The sequence below is a fragment of the Drosophila novamexicana genome, unplaced genomic scaffold, assembly GCF_003285875.2.
Source record: "Drosophila novamexicana strain 15010-1031.04,08,12 unplaced genomic scaffold, DnovRS2.1 tig00000009-arrow-pilon, whole genome shotgun sequence".
In the NCBI taxonomy this organism is placed as follows: Eukaryota; Metazoa; Arthropoda; class Insecta; order Diptera; family Drosophilidae; genus Drosophila; species Drosophila novamexicana.
Window position 1 is genome coordinate 245,888 of NW_020824766.1, and position 20,017 is coordinate 265,904.

Genomic DNA, 20,017 nt, shown 5'->3' on the forward strand with positions numbered 1-20,017 from the left:
CCAAACCCCGGACTTCAGCTTTTATATGTCGTCTAACAATTTGCTCTCCATGTGTTCCCGTACTATACTATATTCAAAAAGCACACACACACACATATTCCATCCAAAATCCAATTATTCATACAACTTTTCTATGAACAAACTTTGCAGCTTGAAATACATGAATATTTAAAACTAACTTATTTAGAGACTATATTTAAGTTTTGGCTAAACTTCGTCCTCGTTCAGCAGCATATTGGGAATGCCGTCGGCAATGGGAAAAATGCGTCCCGTCTCGGGGCACTCCAGCTGACCCTCGAGCACATCGATTTCGAACAGCAAATGATGCAGTCTCTGCAGCAGCTGCTCATTCTCGGCTATGTTCTCCGGCTGGGCAGCGGGTATATCTTCGGCTAGCTCCGCCTGGTTAAGAAATTTAGATGTTATGGAATTTGCATGGAATTTCTGGCTGGGAATCAGTACTGCGCATTTCACTTACCACCTGGGCGGCGCCGTAGACGGCTGACCAGTCCAGCTTGGGCAGCAGTCGTTCTATGAAGACCGGATTAAATTCGCTCTCGATGACGTCCTTTTTGTTAATCTAATTTAACGATTTAAATTTCCGTCTTGAAACAATCAATAAAAGTTAAAGCGAGGCTTACCGTCAGCTTCAGTGGGTAGCCAACCTTGACGCCCTTGATGGCCATTGATGTCAGAAAATTGTATGTGCTTAGTTTCATGGTGTATCCTTAAAATATTATATATATTTAATGACAATACTTTAGTTCATTTAAATAACAACAAATGCGGTATGCGAAATGCACGTTTTCAGCATTCACTTGGCAACGCGGGCGCAACAGCTGTTAGTTCGCTGCCGTACGTTGGTCACACTGCGAAAATATCGATAGCATGCTATCGCTGTTCACAACAGTTGAGCGATACGTTTAGTCGCTGCCTGCAAAACGATGTGACCAGTCGGCAGCACAACACAAGAGCAAGAGCAACAACTGCTGCAATTTTACAGGCTAACAACGTTTATAAATGTAATTAAAGTGCAATTTGTGGTCTAAACATTGTTAAAGTATATAATAAACATTTGCAGTGCAGATATGGAGGACATTTTCCACTGGTGCCGCGAGGGCAACTCAATTCAAGTGCGCCTCTGGCTGGATGAGACCGAGCATGACATGAATTTGGGGTAAAAATAGTTGAAATGCTTTTAAATCACAACAATTACGTCTAAGTCCAACTGGTTTATGTGTTAATATTAATAATTGTGTGCCTTTTGCTATATTTGAAAAACACATTGCCCATAAACCAATTGGGACGGAAAGTGTCGTCGCAGTGACGTCATGATTTATTCTTGTGTTGTGTAAACAACCTGCACCCATGCAAACGAAACTTATGCTTGCGCGTGTGTGTGTGTGTGTGTGTGTGCTCGTCACTCTCTGTCTCTCTCCCTCTCTCTCGCAGTGATGATCATGGCTTCAGCCCGTTGCACTGGGTCGCCAAGGAGGGGCATGCCAAGCTTGTGGAGACGCTGCTGCAACGCGGCGCTCGCGTGAATGCCACCAACATGGGCGATGACATTCCCCTGCATCTGGCCGCCGCCCACGGGCATCGCGATGTTGTGCAAATGGTGAGTATTGCATGTTAATTGATGTACATTAAGATACCCTATAAATTGTTTTGATAACAGTTGCTGCGTGAACGCTCAGATGTGAATGCTGTGAATGAGCATGGGAACACACCGCTGCATTATGCCTGCTTCTGGGGCTACGATATGATATGCGAGGATCTGTTGAGCGCCGGCGCTTTGGTGAGCATTGCCAACAAGGATGGGCACACGCCCATCGACAAGGCCAAGCCCAGTCTGGGCAAGCGCATACAAGATCTGGCGGAGAAAAGCGGCCAGGAAATGAAGGTCATCAGTTTCAAGGAGCAGAGCTGGCTGGGCATGAAAACCCGCTCACGAGACGCCACCTTGTCGCGCTTCAAGGGCATCAGCATGGGCGATTTGGACCTGCACACGAAGATTTCGGTGACGCCCTCCGGGGAAACGTGGCGCGGCCGCTGGCAAAAGAACGATGTCATAGCCAAGGTGGGTGGAATGCAGCTTATCAGCATTTGTCTAACCAGCTGTTTGATTTGCCCGACAGATTCTCGTCGTGCGGCAGTGCACGTCGCGCATCTCACGTGACTTTAACGAGGAGTTCCCGAAGCTGCGCATCTTCTCGCATCCCAACATTTTGCCCATCATTGGCGCCTGCAACTCGCCGCCCAATCTGGTGGTCATCAGCCAGGTAGGTGTCGATTGCTAGCCACCGCTTGGACTCCCATCTCAAATCCCAGTCCATTTGCAGTTTATGCCACGCTCTTCGCTGTTCAATCTGCTGCATGGCGCATCGGGCGTTGTGGTGGACACCAGCCAGGCCGTGAGGTTCGCCTTGGACATTGCACGCGGCATGGCCTACTTGCACTCGCTGGAACGGATTATACCCACATATCATCTGAATAGTCATCATGTTATGATCGACGACGATCTGACCGCTCGCATCAATATGGGCGATGCCAAGTTTTCGTTCCAGGAGAAGGGCCGCATCTATCAGCCCGCCTGGATGTCGCCGGAGGCGCTGCAGCGAAAGCCAGCGGATCGCAACTGGGAGGCGTCCGACATGTGGAGCTTTGCGGTGATCATCTGGGAGCTGACCACGCGTGAGGTGCCCTTCGCCGAGTGGTCGCCCATGGAGTGCGGCATGAAGATTGCGCTCGAGGGCTTGCGTGTCAAGATACCGCCCGGCACCTCGTCGCACATGGCCAAGCTGATATCGATATGCATGAACGAGGATCCCGGCAAGCGGCCCAAATTCGATATGGTTGTGCCCATACTGGAGAAGATGAACTCCAGCGCAGTCAAAAATTAGTGGAAATCGTTGCAACGAAATTTTACAAAGCCAAAATGTGCCTGTTTACAAAAAGTGTGTAGCTAAAAAGTGGAGCGAAAGGACGAAAGCTCGTAGGATGTGTTTTGCCAACTAATTATAATAACTACTTTGTGTTTATTTACTGAGACTTAACCGAATCTAACCGACACCGCAAGTGCCTAAAATCTGCAGTATATTTACGCCATTTTGAAAATTTCTACAGGTAAAGCTTTTAAGTTTTCATTTTTGTACTCTCTCCCTCTTTCCCTCTCCTCTTTCTCTCTGTGTAGTCTTTATATGTTTTGTGTCCTGTTCATGTTTTGTTCTTATGAATTTTGATAATGTCTAGACGGTGCTCGATTTTGTATTTGTTTAGGTTGGAATATTACATATTACATTAACAGTTAAGCTTTTAAAGTACGTATTTATACAGCATATATATTTGTTACTAATGATTAAACGAAATTTGTGTACCTACAAACAAAATGAAAATTCGTTAAATGCTGTGCCAAGCATTCTTTGGGCAAGCTCTCTGCAGCTTTTACCGCTAAAAAGCAAAACAACGAAAGCTGCCTTGGCGTGTGTGTGTGTGTGTGTGCCATTGTGTGCGTGCGTGAGTGTGTTTGTGTGTGGTGGTGGGTAGTCAGCGTGAGCAAAACGGCCCTGACCTGATTTCTATTATGTGCACGCCATGCTGCAGCGCGTGGGCAGAGCAGCAGCAGCAGAGCAATGCAGCGAGAGAGGGAGAGAGAGAGAGAGAGAGAGAGCCGGCGAAAGCGCGCAGCTGTGAGAACGCAAACTTTTCAGAATTATGCACATGTGCGTGCATTTATAAAACATTACGTTTGAATATTTAAATTATTTATTAAATTAATCAATATCAATTAAAATATGACCGCACTTTTTTCTTACCGCAGCAAGGTTGTAATTAACGCTTGCCGCTCTCGCTCACTCTCACTCTCCCTCTCTTCGCCTCTTCGCCTTGTCGGCATTGACTACGGCTCTCTGTTTATGTTTTTGCGGCACCGTTATATATTTGCAGCGGCTGCTGTTGCTGTTGTTGTTGCGGCGAGCTTAAACCATGTGATTGTTTTGCTGGCTCGCTCTTCGTTCAACGGCATATCCTGTGCCTGCGTGCGTGTGTGTGTACGTGTGTGTGTATGCCGCTGCAGCTTTAAAAACTTTTTGCTGCATTTTGTTGTCGTCGTCATCATCGTTGCCGTCGCAGTCGCTGTCGCTGTCGCTGTCGTCGTGCTTTTCGGCCCAGAGGCTGGTCGCTCGGTCTCCAAACGGCAGCGGGCAACGCTGCAGTGTCCAAAAGCCGATTTACAGTTTTACAGTTTTATATGCCAGTTATGAGTGCAACCAACAAACAGCGACCGCATTTCCGCAATGGCGAATCCCTCACATGGGCAAAGTGTGTTGTAAAACGAGTGAATTTTCAATATATCAACTATAACCCATAATTCAAATAACAAAAAGGAAAAGTTAAGAACAAAAAGCAGTTCGAAAAATATCAAAAAAAAAAGAAGACAATTCGCTTCAGCAAATTGAAATCGCCGCAGTGAAAGTGCAGAGAAAAAATTGCATGGCATCTTTTAGGCGCAGCGCATAAAAGTTTCCGGCCGACGATTGGATCTTTGTGTTTTTCTTTTCGGTTCTCTCGTTGTTGTTGTTGTTGTTGTGTTTGGACCCCTCGGCGCACAGGCAGCAGCTGTTTAAATGTATTTTAGTGCTTGCCACCAACAGCGGCCAGCCCCCTTGAGGGCCGGCAATCCATGGAGTATTCAAACTCAAAGTGTTTGAATCATAACGAGCCACAGCAACAACAACACGAGCAACACGAGCAGCAAACCAGGCAAGTGCTTAAATATATATTTATGTATTTGTGCCCCATTTTGTATGGCCACACCTGAGCATTTCTTTTTTTTTTTTTAATTAACAAAACAATTGCCCAGGCACGAGTGCGGCAGCAGTCACGAGTCTTTTGTGTCGCGTTCTGTGTGCTCACATAATTCCAAATTTTTCAGCATCCAGGAGCTGCTGCTGCTGCTGCTGCTGCAGTTGCTCCACATCATTCATTTGGCGTGTGACGAGTGAGCCACTAACCTACTTCCTGCCCCGTCGCAGCACACAAAAGCCGCAGCAACTAACGCTCTGCGGCTATTGTTGTTGCAGCTGTCCCTGCTGCCGCTGCTGCTGCTGCTTTGTTTGCGGGCATGCCACGCCCACGCCCACGCCTGGCTGAGATTGGGTGTTGATGAGTGCAAATGTGAAAATGACATGGACCAAGTGGCAGCAGGAGACGACGACGCATCAAATAAACGATGCCAGGCCGCATAATAAATGATGAGATTTTTCTATGGCCTGCGCCTTTGGCCCTTACCCGGGCCTATGCATAAATCAAAAGTTCAATTTTGCACATTTCAGCAGAGAGAAAACACACACACACAGAGGCAGAGGAAAAGTCAGGCACATGACAAAGCGAGTTCTTGGCAGAAACTAAAACGCCACATGGGCAAATATTTCACTTTCTGCTTTCGAGCAGCGCATCGAAAAGCGAAAATATTGTGACAACATCCACAACAACAACAACAACTGCAACAACTGCAACAACAACAACAAGCTGTGCTTTGAGTGCTTGTTGGGATGCTGCACTTGTGTGAAGTGCATAACAACGTGGAAATATTGTAAAAGCAAACTACACGACTGACAACTTGCAACAAGCTAGCGGCTCGAACAGTCAGCGGGTTGCAGGGTGTTCACACAGTCGGTTCGATGGGGCAGGGAGGCAGGCGGCGGCAGAGACATGCCAAATGCCTTGGCTACAAAGCAAAATGCAATAAAGCTCAACGGAGGCATATAGCACATCTAACGTGCTGCATGCCACACAGCGGGCATTGGGGCATCTGCCAGAGCTTGCAACGGCCGCGTCCTGCGAGATGGGCCATGCAAAGCATGCATATTGATTTTTAAAGTGCCGCGCCGCAAACCAAAGTTGACCAAGTGGCACATCTGGCTCGAGAGACTCGAGCGAGAGACTTTTAAAGACAATAAAAAAATATTACTCTTAACATTAAAAAAAAAGGTTATTGGGAAAACGTTAAAGGAAACAAAGTCAGGCTTAACATGAAAAAAAATGTTGTTGAGCAAACCTTAAAGGAAACAGGCTCAGCTCTTACATTTAAAATAATTTAATAAAAAAAGTTGAAAGGCAACTTTATTTATAAATAATATATTTTGCTTTTTATAACGGAGTTTTGCAACTGCAATAAAAATTTGTCTCTAGTTCGATTTGAATCATGGCTCGAACCAACTGAAAAGTTTTAATAAAATCATTTTGTTTAATTAATTCTATTTTAAATCAAACTAAAATCTACAAAAAGCAAATATTCTTGTGTTTATTTACAGAGTTTTTTGTGTACAAAATAAATGGGAATTCTTACGTATGTTTCATAAATCATAAATAATATAAAAATAAATTGAAATTCTTGGGAATGCTTCATAAATTTTAAATATACAAAATATATAAATTACAGGGTATTTGTAAGTCGGCACTCGGCCATGCTCACGCAGTATTTGCAATGGCTGCTGTCGATTGCAAAGGATGCCACAAAGCAAGTGTGGCTTGTGGCAGCCTAGGGTTGCCAAGTGCGGCAATGGCAGCAGCTGCAGTGCGCACTTTTAGTTAAAGAACAAACCACAGTGCGTATACGTAATTACGTTAGACTTAACATTGCGTATACGCAATGTGCGTTGGGCGAGACTGGAAAAAAATGAAGAAATAGATTTATCAATTTGAAATAAACCAAATTAAATTAAGTTAACTGAAAACCGAATTACCTTTAGTTCTGCACACATTTCTTAAGGCTTTAACTTGAAGCCATAAAAAAATTCAAATAATGCCTCTTAAATGTTAAACGCGTATCCTTTATTGAAACTATCGATCAAAGTGGCCCGTTGCCGGCGCTCGTCCGCTGCGCTTGATATTCAATAAATTCTGTGTCGGACTTCGAGTAAAATGGCCAATTACGTGCAATAACGAGCCCAGAACTACGCCAGCCCGTAGAGATTGGGCGGACTGGCCGGCTCCCAGTTAGGGGTTGCTTGCGACTGGAGCAGCTTGTTGGCCTGCCCCGCCCCGCTGCGCCCGCTGCACTGCGCTGCCACATGAATGGCCATTTTCCCAATCAATTACGTGGCTTTGCGCGTACATGTCAATAAGGCGGGTGGGTCGGGTAGGGGAGGGTAGAGTAGGGGGCGGCTTGTAAGTGAAGTGTGTTGCAAGACAATTGGCAAACGTTAATCATATTACATTTTTAGCTAGGTCAGTGCATTTAATTGCGCTTAAGTATTGGCATTCAATTTAATTTGCCATTGAATATTTCATTCTGTAAATAAGTTAAGCTTTTGCTTTCACAGGCTAATCGTTCTCGGCAGCTATTTCCGAGCCACTGACACGCCCACAACAAACGCCGCCAACGAAGCGACTGCAACTGCAACTGCAACTGCAATTTTGGGCAGTCAACGTTGCCCCAATACGCCACCCACAACGCCCAGCAGCCCATTGCGAGATCCACCCCAAAGCCCATCGGATGGACACACCTCATCGCTGAGCTCGCATTCCGGTTCCAGTGACATTTTGTTGGGTGAGTGCCAAAATATTTGACTTTAAATATTATTATTATAATCAATTCTAAGAGAAATACACTCTTTACAATATAATTTTTGCTTTTGCTCTCACTCGACCGCTCTCCTACTCTCTCATATACAGTCCAAATAAGTCACATTCATATAAGTCCTCTCTAGCCGACTAACCTAAAAAACATTTAAATTTCAACACATTAGGTGAATTCATGAGAATTACATAGAAAGGCGATTTTTAAAGAAGAGCGATAGAGAGAGACACATATAGAGAGATGGATATAGATATATAGAGAGTGACAGAGATAGACTGGGAGACAGAGATAAATATTGACAGAGAGAGAGAGGGAGAGAGAAAAAGAGAGAGAGAGAGATAGACTGAGAGTGAAAGACAAAGAATGCAAGTAACATATAGAAAAAAGAATGTATCTCTATAGGAAATGTACCACTCGACTTACCCCGACCAAAATTCGTTGAATTGAACCATTTTTGACAAAAGCGCAAAAGGCCCAGCAACTAATACACCCTGCTTCTTAGCACGTTTTGTTCGCGGCATGCAAAACGTTTGTTACACTTTGCTTGAATATCTTTTGGGTTTTTTTCTTACCGCGCTCCGGCTCTGTTATTTATAGCTGCCCGGTTTTCCTCACGAAACAGATCATGACCCAGGAAAGAAACGACAACAACAACAACAACAACAGCACCACATAAAATCCCAACATTTTATTGAGGCTGCTGACATTCAGGCAAACATTGCACATGCCTCTGGCTGACACCCGGCCCGGCCCGGCCCGGCCCCGCCCCAGCCCGCTCCTGTTGCCACAGCGCCCACCGACATAGCTCGACCCAAAATGTCTTTTGTGTGTGTTTTGGGCTTTGTGTTTGAGTTCGGGTTTCGGCTGCGGGCTCGATGCCATTGCCAGAAAAACAGCCGCTGCTGCAGTCGCTCGCTTTGGCTAACACACACACACACACACACACTGAGAAGTGTTAGCCAGAAATGCCGCAGGCAACAATCTGTGCCCCCAGGCCCATGTGGCAGCTGCTGCATTGTGTGTGACATTTATATAGAGATTTCCGTGGCACGGTAAATTCTGGCACAAGCTGCGGGCGGTGGCTGCCGCTTTAGATTGTTATCCGCCGAGGATCCTTGGGGCACGTGCATGTTGCACATAAACAGCCTGCCAGCAATTGAAATTGCGGCTTTATTAAGTGAATTAAAAACAAATGTGGAATTTAATGCGAGTTTCTGAAAAGTTCTGTCTGTTAAAATAACTGAAATTACCTTAAGTTAATATTTTTAATCTGTTGAGAAAGTTCTAACATTCCTTTTTAAGGTAATTGCCCAAAAGTATGCTATAAATTTGAATTCTTAATTATTTTTAGCCGCAATTTTATTTTAAGCAAATGCCCATAAGAACTTTTTACTTCGGACAAAAAAAAAAAATAAAGCTAAAATTTAAATATTAAAATAGCTTCTTTAAAATATTTCAATATGAAGCATAAAATTATAAAATAATAATAAATAATTAATAAAAATACCAAATAAGTTTAGAAGGAAAATTATGCTCAACTTAAGTCAAATTTGTTTGCAAGAAAGTATAAAAAAAAGTTATTTTTTATTTGCCAATTAAAACACTTTATTGACGTACTTTTCTTGTTGACTTTCTACTGTTAATTACTTTCACTAACAATTCTAATCAAACGACTTTAATGCCGATCAAACATTAATGAGAGCCCACTCCCAGCTTTAGAGGGTAATTCCTGTTAATTCAGCTGAAAACTCATTAGGCCAAGTGATAATTTCGCCTGCTTTGGAACTTGTTTACAGCTTTCTAAGCTATCATATCAGCCCAGCCCCCTTCCCCCACGAGCGCTAACTGGCCGCAAGAGGAAGAGCAACAACAACAGCAACATCAGCAACAAGAGCAAAACAGAAGCTATGAAAAAAATGTGCAAAGTAAACAAGAATTCAAGAATCTAGCAGCAGGGGCATAATAATGAGCAAATAAATAAAACTAAACGCATTTGCGTCACTTTGTTGTTGCTGCCGCTGCCGCTGCTGCTGCTGCCTCTGCTGCTGCTGCCCGTGACGTTGCTCAAGTCATTGAACTTAGAGACAAGCGAATAAAAACGCAAAAAAATGAGTAACAGCGGCGGCTGCGACGCGTTGATAAGTGAAATGCAATGGGCGCACGCCAGCAACTGGGCATGGTCATATTGGCATAGGCAATGGGCACAGCAACAACAACAACAACAACAACAACAACAACAACAACGGCAGCAGGCCACGTGGTAGCGGCAACGAGGGCAAGCAGCCAGCAAATAACTCTCACTCAAAGCCCACACACACACACGCGCGCGCGCTCTCTCGCACGCTCTCGCTGGCACGCACACACTCACAGCGATTACACAATCTTCGCCTGCAGCAGCAGCAGCTGCGCCAGCGAGCGGCATTTTCATTTTTCTCTTCCTGGTGCGTCGACGTCGACGTCAACGTCGCGTGTCTTATGGCGTCGTCACTCACACATGAGTGTATGTGTGTGTGTGTGTGTGTGTGTGTGCTTGTGCAGATCAGGTTTTATCAGGCAAATGCAATCGAACGTTTGTTGGGGGCGGCGGGCGGGCGTTCGCTTTGCTTCGGCTATGCGAACCATTACGTCGCCCGCCTTCTTCGCCTTCTTCGCCTCGTTGACTTTTCGCTTTCGATCCTCGATGTTTGCTGTTTCTTGTTATTTACAGTTTCTGCTGCTTTCGCTGCCGTTGGAAAAATAGCAAACTAGCCGCAGTTGCGGCCGCTGTCGCCGTCGACGTTTGCCGCACGCTGATCATTGACTTTCGTTGCTTCTCTTTTGTGCCAGGCATTCGTCATGGAAAATGTGTGAGGCGGTTGCGCCATGGCGACCGTTGCGAAATGTGGAAAATTGTGCGCATAGAGCACTTGGGTGACTTTTCAATCTTTTCCTTTGCCCTGCGGCAGCGCCGATTTGATGTATGCGTAAAGGAGCCAGCCAGCCAAACTGAAGGGACAGCCAGATCGGGGAGTGTGATTCGAAAATATATGTGCATATTATACGATCCAATAGACTTTGATGGTACCGACTATAATAGACAGACGTTATTATGATTAAGCAATCATTCAAGACATATTTTGTTGGTGTGTTTAACATATTTACTTCTATTAATGCGAATATTTTAAGACCCATGACATTATATCTTTTTATCTTTTAAAAATAACATGACAATAATTAAACAAAAGAATCTGTCTTTGCTCTAGTTAAAAAAGTTTTGCTAATGAGCTGATTTTTATATAAACATCCATAGATACATATGTATGCATGTATGCATGTATGCATGTATGCATGTATGCACTTCCAGTATACATAGGACACCAAAAACCCACTCATTCCCAGCTGTTTCTCTCTCTCTCTCTCTCTTGCTCTTTGTAAAAGTTCTTTCCGCTATGTTGCGGGCGTCATGAATACCTTTTTTTTTTTTGCCAGCGCAGCTCGAAATCTTTGGCACCAAAACTAGTTTGGCACTTTCTACTGCCTAGCAACAACAAAAGCAACAACAACAACAACAACAACAGCAGCATGGAGTGCAACTTTTAACTTCCGCATTGTAGAACTCCCGCTCGTTAGCTGCTCTCTCGCTTGCTCCTGCTGGCGCTGCCTTGCACACACACGCGACCACACACTCAAGAGACGCAAAAGGTTCTTTGACTCGGCTGCGCTTCGTTCTGCTCTCTCCTGTTTATGCTCGCGCTCGCTCTCAGTGCAAACTTTGTAACGGTTCTCTTCGCTAGGTTCGTTGCCGGTCGTTGTGTGTGTGAAATTGATCTTGAGAGAAGTGTGTGCACTTGAAGTGAACGTCAACGTCAACGTCGCCGTCGAACGTTGGCGTCGCGGCGGCAGCTGCTGCCCACGGGCAATAGAAATTGAAAATAGCAACCAGGAACCGAGTGGGACCCAGCAAATGGAAAAGTGCAACAACAACAAAAACAACAACTGCAACAAGAACGGGCAGCGAGAGTGCCAATGCGTGTAGTTGTTGTTGCTGTTGCAGTTGTTGCTGCTTGCAGATTAGAAAGATAGAAGCAATAACAGCAATAGCACCCCGTTTGCCAGCTCCCACTCCTTCTCCTGCTTCTGCTGCTGCTGGCTGGCTCCTCTGCTTCAGAGTCAGCCTCGTGCCCGCTCAAACGGCGCTACAAAAGTTTTTCCTACTCCACACTCACACACACATGATATTTTCCTACTCTTTCCACACACACATACACACATACAGACGCACGCGCCTTCTTCTTATTCTTGTTCTTTTCTTGCGCTCCATCGTCGCCGCCGCCGTCGCTGTCGCCGTCGTCGTCGTCGTCGTCGTTGTTGTCGTTGTCGTAGGTTCTGCAGTTCTGCAGTTTGGTTTGAATTTCTGTTGCGCATTTGGAGCGCTGCGAAGTTGGCGCTTGGATCTCGTCGAGACGAGAGTTTTGTACGCGCGATCGCACATTTTCACAATTTCCATTTGGCATTTTCCCCAAACGCTGTTACGTCGCGCCCCCGCTTCTGCTTCCCCCGCCCCACGGCTTGTATTCGAACTTGTCTAATTAGTGTGCACGTCCAGCTTATCCAGCTGCCGGAATCCGTGGACCCTTTGAACAGTGGCAGTGCCAACGTCGGGATTAGCAAAAACACGGAAGTGATTTGAAAAATTACGCTGAAAATTATGATAATCAAGCTTAGTTTGTGCTGAAGTGAAGTGTGAAAATTGTTTAGATTTAAGTACTTTCCTAATAGTTCTGTAAAAAAGTTAAGGGAAGGAGATATGAGATAACAGATTCTTAGAAATTTAATAGATTTTAGAAGTAATGAAGATTGAAAAGTCGCAGAAACCTTTTAAAAAGCTTAGAAATTGATTATTGAGTTGAAGAGGAAATTTCAGATAGATAAGTTTAGGATTTTATTTACCTTTATTCTTCTTCTTTGCCTCTCAATCATCTTGGAGTTGATATTGTGGTCGGTTTTTAGAATTTATAGAAGCTTAAGATATTTTTTATGGGGATTGCTTGTTAAATCTTGAATGGATAAGACTAGAAATTAGATAAGAATAATAAAAGTTTTCCCTTTCATATAAAAAGTCAAGTTTCAGTTATATTCAAATACAAAATTGACTTAAAATCTTCAAAGAACAATTGAGTAAATGCCTTGACTATATGTCTACATAGACAATCAAGATATATTCTGAATGTTGCCGGAAATTAAGTGTTAAACAGGAATATAAATTGAAAAACGTCCACAAAAATGCTGAGAACGTTTCAGCGAGTGTTGCCTGTGGGGAATTCAATTTGCGTGATGATGTTGTTGATGATAATGGATGCGAATGCGAATGCAGCGACGCCAGCAACATGGATGTTTACCAAATAGAGCTGGAGGCACCGGCACCGGCACAACTACGCTCCCATCTGCTGATCGACACTGTGGTAAAGAACCTGGGCCAGCCGACACGCCCACAGCAGCAACAGCAGCAGCAACAACAGCAGCAGCGGCAGCAACAGCAGCAGCAGCAGCAGGACGACGACAATAATATTGCTGATCTAGACGCAGAGGAGGAGGAGCAGCAGCAACAGCAGGAGGGGGACGACGGGGAAGAGGAAGAGGACGAGGAAGAAGAGGAGGACGAGGAGGAGCAGGACGAGGACGAGGAGGAAGAAGCGGAGGAGGCGGGACAACAGCAGGAGGAGGAGGCGGAGGAGAACGAAGCACTGCCGGAAGTCAGTTTTGATGCAAATTCAGATTTCAATTTGCATTTCTTTGACACGCCCGAAGATTCATCCACACAAGGCGCATATAGCGAAGCGGCCAGCCTAGACTCGGAGCCCGAGGAGCAATTGTTGCAGCAGCACCACCAGCAGCAGCAGCAACAGCTGGCAGCTGGCACCGCACAGGAGCTGCAACATTGCCTCAGTGCCATCGAAGCGAATCCGCTGCAATTGCTGCAGTGCGAGAGCTTCTACAGCGCGACGCCAGCAACAGTTGCCGTTGCAGCAGTAGCAACAGCAGCAACAGCAGCAGCAACTGCACCCGCAGCAGCGTCGGCAACAGCAGCGCATCTGAGCTGCACGGCTCTGAGCAATGGTGGAGGTGCTCTGTACGCCATCAGCAGTGTGCATCAGTTCGGTCCCGCCAGCAACAGCTCCAGCTCGGCCGGCGCCCATTCCTCACCGGACAGCGGGCGCAGCAGCGGCGGCGGCTGTTGTTCCTCCAGCTCCAGCTCGGCCACAGTCTCATCCTCATCATCATCCACGTCATCTGCATCCAGTGCCGAGCACTTCAATCGAACGACGCTTCTCAATGCCAGTCAGCAGCAGCAACAGCAACAGCAGCAGCAGCAGCAACAGCTCCAGCTACAGCATACAACAGCAACATCCTCGTCGGCGGTCAGCTCCTCCTCCGGTCACGCGGCAGCCGCTGCAACTGTTGCGCATCTGAGCAAAGGACACGCAGGTATGCCACATGTTGCAAGTGTGTCACGTCTCTCTTCCGTGTTGCTGCTCAACCACAACAACAATTGCCACAAATTGTGCCTCTCCGCGCTTTTATCTGTTCCTACTACTCGCCAGCTATTCGCATTTTTCGTCTGCCTCGTTTCGCGGAAACTATTAAGGCGCAGCATGGAAAATGCGAAAATGAATGTAATTCACAGTTGTTGTTAGTTTTTTTTTGTTTTTCACAGCATTTGATAGATGTGGCAAGCAAATTGGCTTTCATGTTGCGATTGTCTGTCAATGTTGTTGTTGTTGCAATTGTTGTCGTTGTTGTCGTTGTTGCAATTGATAGCCATGAAAAATTGTTTTCATTTTCATAAATAACTTCAAATTACGTTCACCATTTGCTTAGTTAAATCAAAGAGCTGAATCAAGTTGAGTTTTGACTACTTTTCCAGGATTTCCGCAAAACTTTAACTAACCAGGAAAGCTTACGAAATAATTATAATAAAATACTTTGAATCAGCTCTGTTTAAGCCGGACTTAATGAGGGTTTTGCACATACCTGAATTTAGGCTCTGGCTCTTGATTTTTAAATAATTTGGCTTTCAATTCAAATCAGAAAAGTTTATGAAATAATTATAATAAAATACTTGTATTTAGCTCCATTTAAGAATGATTTAATGGGGGCTTCGCTTTGGTTTTTAAGTTTTAATAAATTTTACTTAGAATTCATTTGCGAATGCCTGTTGTTCTGAAAATATTGTAAGTCCCAAATATTTTCATATACAAAACGCGGGCTAGATTGAATTTTGGCCCAAAATTGGCAACTGACAAATGTGTTTAGATAAAGGCAATGATTGAGGCCAAAGTTATTTATATTTTAGTGCCCGGACTTGCATCATGACCTTTCCTTGTCGATGTTAAACATAATTCTTCAAACCTTAAAAATATCCATATCTTATCTTATGAAACACATATCTATATTTGTGTATATTATCAGATTTGTTGAACTGTTTGCGAATTAGATACTCCTTCTTAATCTCTGATAATTCGATTTATTTATTAGATTCTCAACTTCTAACTCTTAATTTAAGCTTTTATGCTTCAAAATATCTCAGAGTATGTCTTTCAATTCAATGCGGAACAAACGATGTTATCTTACTGAACCATGTTAATATTTTATTAGGGCACAATAATTTGTACTGTAACAATCTTATATATATTTTATACACAAGTTAGCAAGTGTTTGGAAAATTAAAAACAAAATTAAAGAAATATTTATATGTAAATTGGATTTGTAATTATTGTTCCCTGATAAAATATCAACATACGCAGCATTTTCTTGCCAATGTTTCAAGCTGCTTTTAAGTATGCAAATTCTAGATGTAATTATACGTTAGTTTATCAACTCTTGGGTTCAGTTCAAGTCTTGGCCAAGGTGCTTCACAATTTTAAGGAATTGAAAGTATAAATACTTTAAGTTATACCTATGTTACCTGATCCTAGCCCATTTGCTTTCTAAGATTCATGTTTAAATAAACCAAATATTGCATATCTAAAATGTTAAGAACAAGAAGTTGTAAGTGCGTGAAGGGTTATTGCATAGCTTGTTTTCTCTCAGTGCACAAAGTGCTGCAAGTTTTGTTTCATATAAACATTTTTTAATATTCTGCATATGTATAGATATTAATATGTATACTATATTTAGACTACATGAATATTTAGTTCTTATTATTTAGACTCGCATAATTTTTAAAAATATTTTTCCTTTTTGCAACTTCTTGAGGCATGCGCTAGAGATGGAGTTGCTTTAAGTGCAGCCCAATTTCAAACTTCAGGCTCTCATATATTTCAAGTACTTGAAGTTGTTGATTTGCAAATGTTTGGGCTGTTCTCTGGCAACTGCGTTGCGTGAGGGTCCAAATGAGTTTGCCGCATGGCCAACTAAGTGCTCGAGCAAACTTGCGGCATTCGAGTTTTGCCCGCTTTCTAATTGGGTTGCAGAATTGCTGGCAAGGATTTATTAGCAGCATTTAATTGCTGCAATTAGTGAGGCGGCAAAACAAATTAAACTGCGGAAGGAGTGAAGAGCAGTAGGCAGGGAGGGTGGGGAGGGGAGATTTGCCGCCCAAAACTAGTTGCTGTCGCTAACGATGCTCAGCTGTCATTTATTTAACTGCCAGTCAGTCAGTCAGTGCCAAGCATTCAATCAGTTTTCCTTTCTACTTATATACCCTGAACCCATTCAAAATGGGTAAAAGGGGCATACTGTTTTTGTGCAAAAGTATGTTTCAGGCAGAAGGAAGCATCTCCGATCCCATATAGGCTTGATCAGCATCAATAGCCGAGTCGATCTAGAGGATCTCAGAACCTTTAACAGCTAGAGACTTGCATTTTTAAACTTAGGTCCTCCTAGTACCGTATATTTTTCCCGATAGTCTGCAAGTTATCGATACAAATCGATATCGAAATCCTGTTTTTCTCCAAACTTGACATGCAGCTTCCAGAATTGTATATATATACATATATCAAGTATGTTTCATTTTATAGCTATGGCCACAGTTTTAATGCAATTGATTTCTTGGCAATACACAAATATTCTATAGAACAATAAGATCTACTGTTGAAAATGAGGTTGAACAGGGTACAGGGAATCTCCTAGTCGGGCACTCCCGACTAGAGACTCTTATTTGTTTTTTTGCTTCTTTTTATCAGAAAAGAAAACAAGTTGCAACAAAAATTATGAACTGGTCGTCGCCGCGGTTGCTTGTGGCTTGTCTATCGCTGGCCGCTGTCTGGCAACGCGGAAATGCCGGGCAGCTGCCCCTGCTCCAGTCCCTGCCGCAGCAGCAACAATGGCGTCCAAATTGTCAACTCACAAAGGCGGCCAAGTGATTTGCATTTGAACGCGGCGCGAAAATCAAGTAAAGCAGCAGCAGCAGCAGCAGCAGCGACGGCGACTGCCACTTGAATTTCCTTTGCTGCTGACATTTTCCAGCGCCTTGGCTGAAAATTCAATTTGCAATTGCACAAGCGCGTAGCAGTGGGGCATGCCCCGCCTCCAACTGCTTGCAACTGCAACGTTGCGTCCAGTTCGTGCAACTTGCACATTAATTTCATTTCATTTCGCCTCGCATTTCGAGGTGTGGCAATGCCGATTGCTGCAACAACTGCCACACGCGCAGTTCAAACTCCGCGCTTAGTTCATTTGCCTTTTTTCTCCTCTTCTTTCTTTTTTTGCATTAGAAAAAGGCAAATTGAAATGAAATGAAATGCCAAGAAGCGCACAATTTTCTACGAGCTGTTGCTGTTGCAGTTGCTGTTGCTGCCTCTCAGCAATTTGCATTGCAAATTTTCGGCGCTTGCAGTGAAAATTGTGCGGCTGTTGCAAGTTGTTGTTGTTGCCGCTTTTCCCCGTGACTGACGACAATCCACTGCCCGCTGCCCGCTGCCCGCTTCCCCTTGCTGCTGCTGCTGCCTTTGTGTAGGTGGCGTATACGTGATTTTGTTGTTTTTACTTGTTTTTTTTGGCATTTTCGCTTATCACACATTCAAGCAGCCATCATCAATGTTGCTGCTGTTGTCGCTGCTGAAGTTGAATGCACTTTTGAGCTGCATTTGAATTTGTTTGCTTCTTGCTGCTGCAAGCGCTGCGCTCGCAAAATGTGTTTTCCTCTACCAGTTGCCAGCTTTATATTAAAGCTGTAGACGCCAACAAAAGTGCTTAAGCCTTAAAAGCAGATTAAATTTATAGGGTAATTGCCTTTTAAGTACTTTTTTACTACAATATCTTGTAGGCCAAAGCATATTGTCAAGCATACTTCTTTTATAGCCTTGTAGAGAGTATTATAATCCAGTCACGAAATGTGTAACACATTAAAGTAGAGAACGCCGATTTCATGAGGTACATATATATTCTTGATCAGTATCAATAGCTGAGTCGTCTGTCTCTCTGCCCGTTTGTGTCTCTGTCCGTCTGTCTGTCCCTTTGTATAAACTCATTGAGCCTAAAGACAAGATCTAGAGACTTGACATTTTGAAGGTTTTTCCTTCTCTTGCCTGCAAAATGAAAGATACTTTGCTAGAAGCTATAAGTCAAATTTGGTGAATCTGGCTATTAAGACCAAAGAGACTGGCTCAAAAAACAGGATTTCGACATCAATTTTTATCGATTGCTTGGAAACGGGGCAGGTTATGATTACCGAAAACAAGTTCTTACTGCGTGGGCAACAGGAGGATCTACGTTCAAAATTTCTGGGCTCAAGATCGACTCGTTCATATATAAGGGCAGACTGATAGACTGAAAGATGGAAGGACAGACAGACGTACATGGCTAGATCGACTCGGCTATTGATGCTGATCAAGAATATATATACTTAAAAGAGTCGCAGATGTTTCCCTCTGTCTGTTATATACATTTGCATTGGATCTTTATACCCGTTTTTTACCCTTTCCATGGATTCAGGCTATAAAAACGCTGCTTTAACTGGTTGCGAATTATAGAGCGTCAAGCGTCGCTAGTTATAGTTATGCATACGCATTAAATTAAAATTTATATTTAAATGTAATTTCGCCGCTTAGCCGTGGCATGCCACATACACATTGCCACAGCGCGTGCTCCATTAATCTGATTTGGTCTGACCATTTCCCTGGATTCACCTAATGTAAGCCGCCCACGGATTCCATTAGAGCTGCCAATCGCATGGAGCACGCTTCCGTTTTCTTTGCCAACTCGTCGGGGGAGTGTATTGACAGGCGAGCTGTCAGTGTTTTTGTCACTGACAAATGAGGCGACAAGCGACAATCGACAAGCGACGAGCGACGAGCAACATGCGGCAGATGTGGAGCAGGCGATAGTCGCGCGCATTTAGCAAATTGCCACAGCGAGACAATTTGTGGCGCCTGCCCAAGTGGCGTATGAGTAATGTGAACAGCTAGAGTTAACAACAAATGCACTTTGTCATTGCAGAGCAACACTCGCAACAGCAGCAGCAGCAGCAACACGGGCAGCAGCAACACGCGCAGCAGCAACAGTTGCATCAGCAGCAACAACAACAGCAGCTCTCGCAGCAGCAGCAACAATTCGGCATCGTTGACTCCAGCAACGGCAGCAGCAGCAGCAACCACAACAACAGCAGCAGCAGCAACGGGAATTGCAACAGCAACAACAACAACAACAACAACAACAGCAGCAACAACAACGGCAACAACGGCGTCTCCTCAAAGTCGTTTGTGCCCTGCAAAGTTTGCGGCGACAAGGCATCGGGCTATCATTATGGTGTAACCTCCTGCGAGGGTTGCAAGGTAAGTTCCCCCCTCCCCCTCTCTCCTCCCCCTCTCTCTCTCTCTCTCTTTCTCTCATGTCTTGTGTTTACATGTTGCAGGGCTTCTTTCGTCGCAGCATTCAGAAGCAAATCGAATATCGCTGCCTGCGCGACGGCAAGTGCCTGGTCATACGCCTGAATCGGAATCGCTGTCAATATTGCCGCTTCAAGAAATGCCTCTCGGCTGGCATGAGCCGTGACTGTAAGTAGCTCCATCTAGGCTTAAGACTTTGCCCAAGCTGCTGCTCGGCAAGTGAATGGCGGCTGCACCTAGTCGCTTGTTGTCATCGTGGTCAGCTTTATTAGCCAACTGTTAAAGCGTTGGCAGATTTTACACTTATGCCGATCAGAGATTGTGTCTGCCAACTGTCGAGCGGCTGCCAATGGTTATTGGACAGTTCGATAAGTATCCGACAGACTTGAGCTCTTAATCTGCTGCTCAGCTGTGCTCTAAGGCAATGTCTCAGCACGGCTTGTTTAATTAATAGGCCCCTATTAAATTTAGATAGTCTAAACATGACTACGCTAATACTTGCTACTCATAAGTCAGGCTGGTTTTTATTACTTAATATAATTGATTTGATAATACTTTAATTGGTAGCTGCTTCAGCTTATATTATGTAAGAAGCTGCTGCACACATATCTTGCTCCAAAAAGTCTAC

General features: G+C 44.2%; 3 protein-coding genes across 3 annotated transcripts in view; 2 read left to right on the top strand and 1 right to left on the bottom strand.

Annotated features, from left to right (window-relative positions):
• Window position 1: 1 nt before the first annotated feature.
• LOC115767550 (multifunctional methyltransferase subunit TRM112-like protein) lies at window positions 2-811 on the bottom strand. Its single transcript, XM_030711835.1, has 3 exons — window positions 642-811; window positions 479-580; window positions 2-402 (listed from the first exon to the last, which is right to left on the bottom strand). Exons 1-3 carry the CDS (start codon window positions 717-719, stop codon window positions 208-210), a joined length of 375 nt encoding a protein of 124 aa, XP_030567695.1. The 5' UTR covers window positions 720-811; the 3' UTR covers window positions 2-207.
• A 133-nt stretch (window positions 812-944) lies between these two features.
• Window positions 945-3,394, top strand: LOC115768085 (integrin-linked protein kinase homolog pat-4). The gene is made up of 6 exons (XM_030712564.1): window positions 945-1,022; window positions 1,082-1,177; window positions 1,453-1,618; window positions 1,679-2,080; window positions 2,139-2,282; window positions 2,343-3,394. The coding sequence occupies exons 2-6, from the start codon at window positions 1,089-1,091 to the stop codon at window positions 2,901-2,903; spliced, it is 1,362 nt and encodes a 453-aa protein (XP_030568424.1). The 5' UTR covers window positions 945-1,022; window positions 1,082-1,088; the 3' UTR covers window positions 2,904-3,394.
• Window positions 3,395-12,948: 9,554 nt separating this feature from the next.
• LOC115768647 (ecdysone-induced protein 78C) overlaps window positions 12,949-20,017 on the top strand; it is a 40,322-nt gene continuing 33,253 nt past the window's right edge. The window contains 6 exon segments of the mRNA XM_030713322.1: window positions 12,949-13,592; window positions 13,594-13,649; window positions 13,652-13,900; window positions 15,126-15,150; window positions 19,221-19,335; window positions 19,416-19,557. Coding sequence (XP_030569182.1) covers window positions 12,949-13,592; window positions 13,594-13,649; window positions 13,652-13,900; window positions 15,126-15,150; window positions 19,221-19,335; window positions 19,416-19,557 — 1,231 coding nt within the window.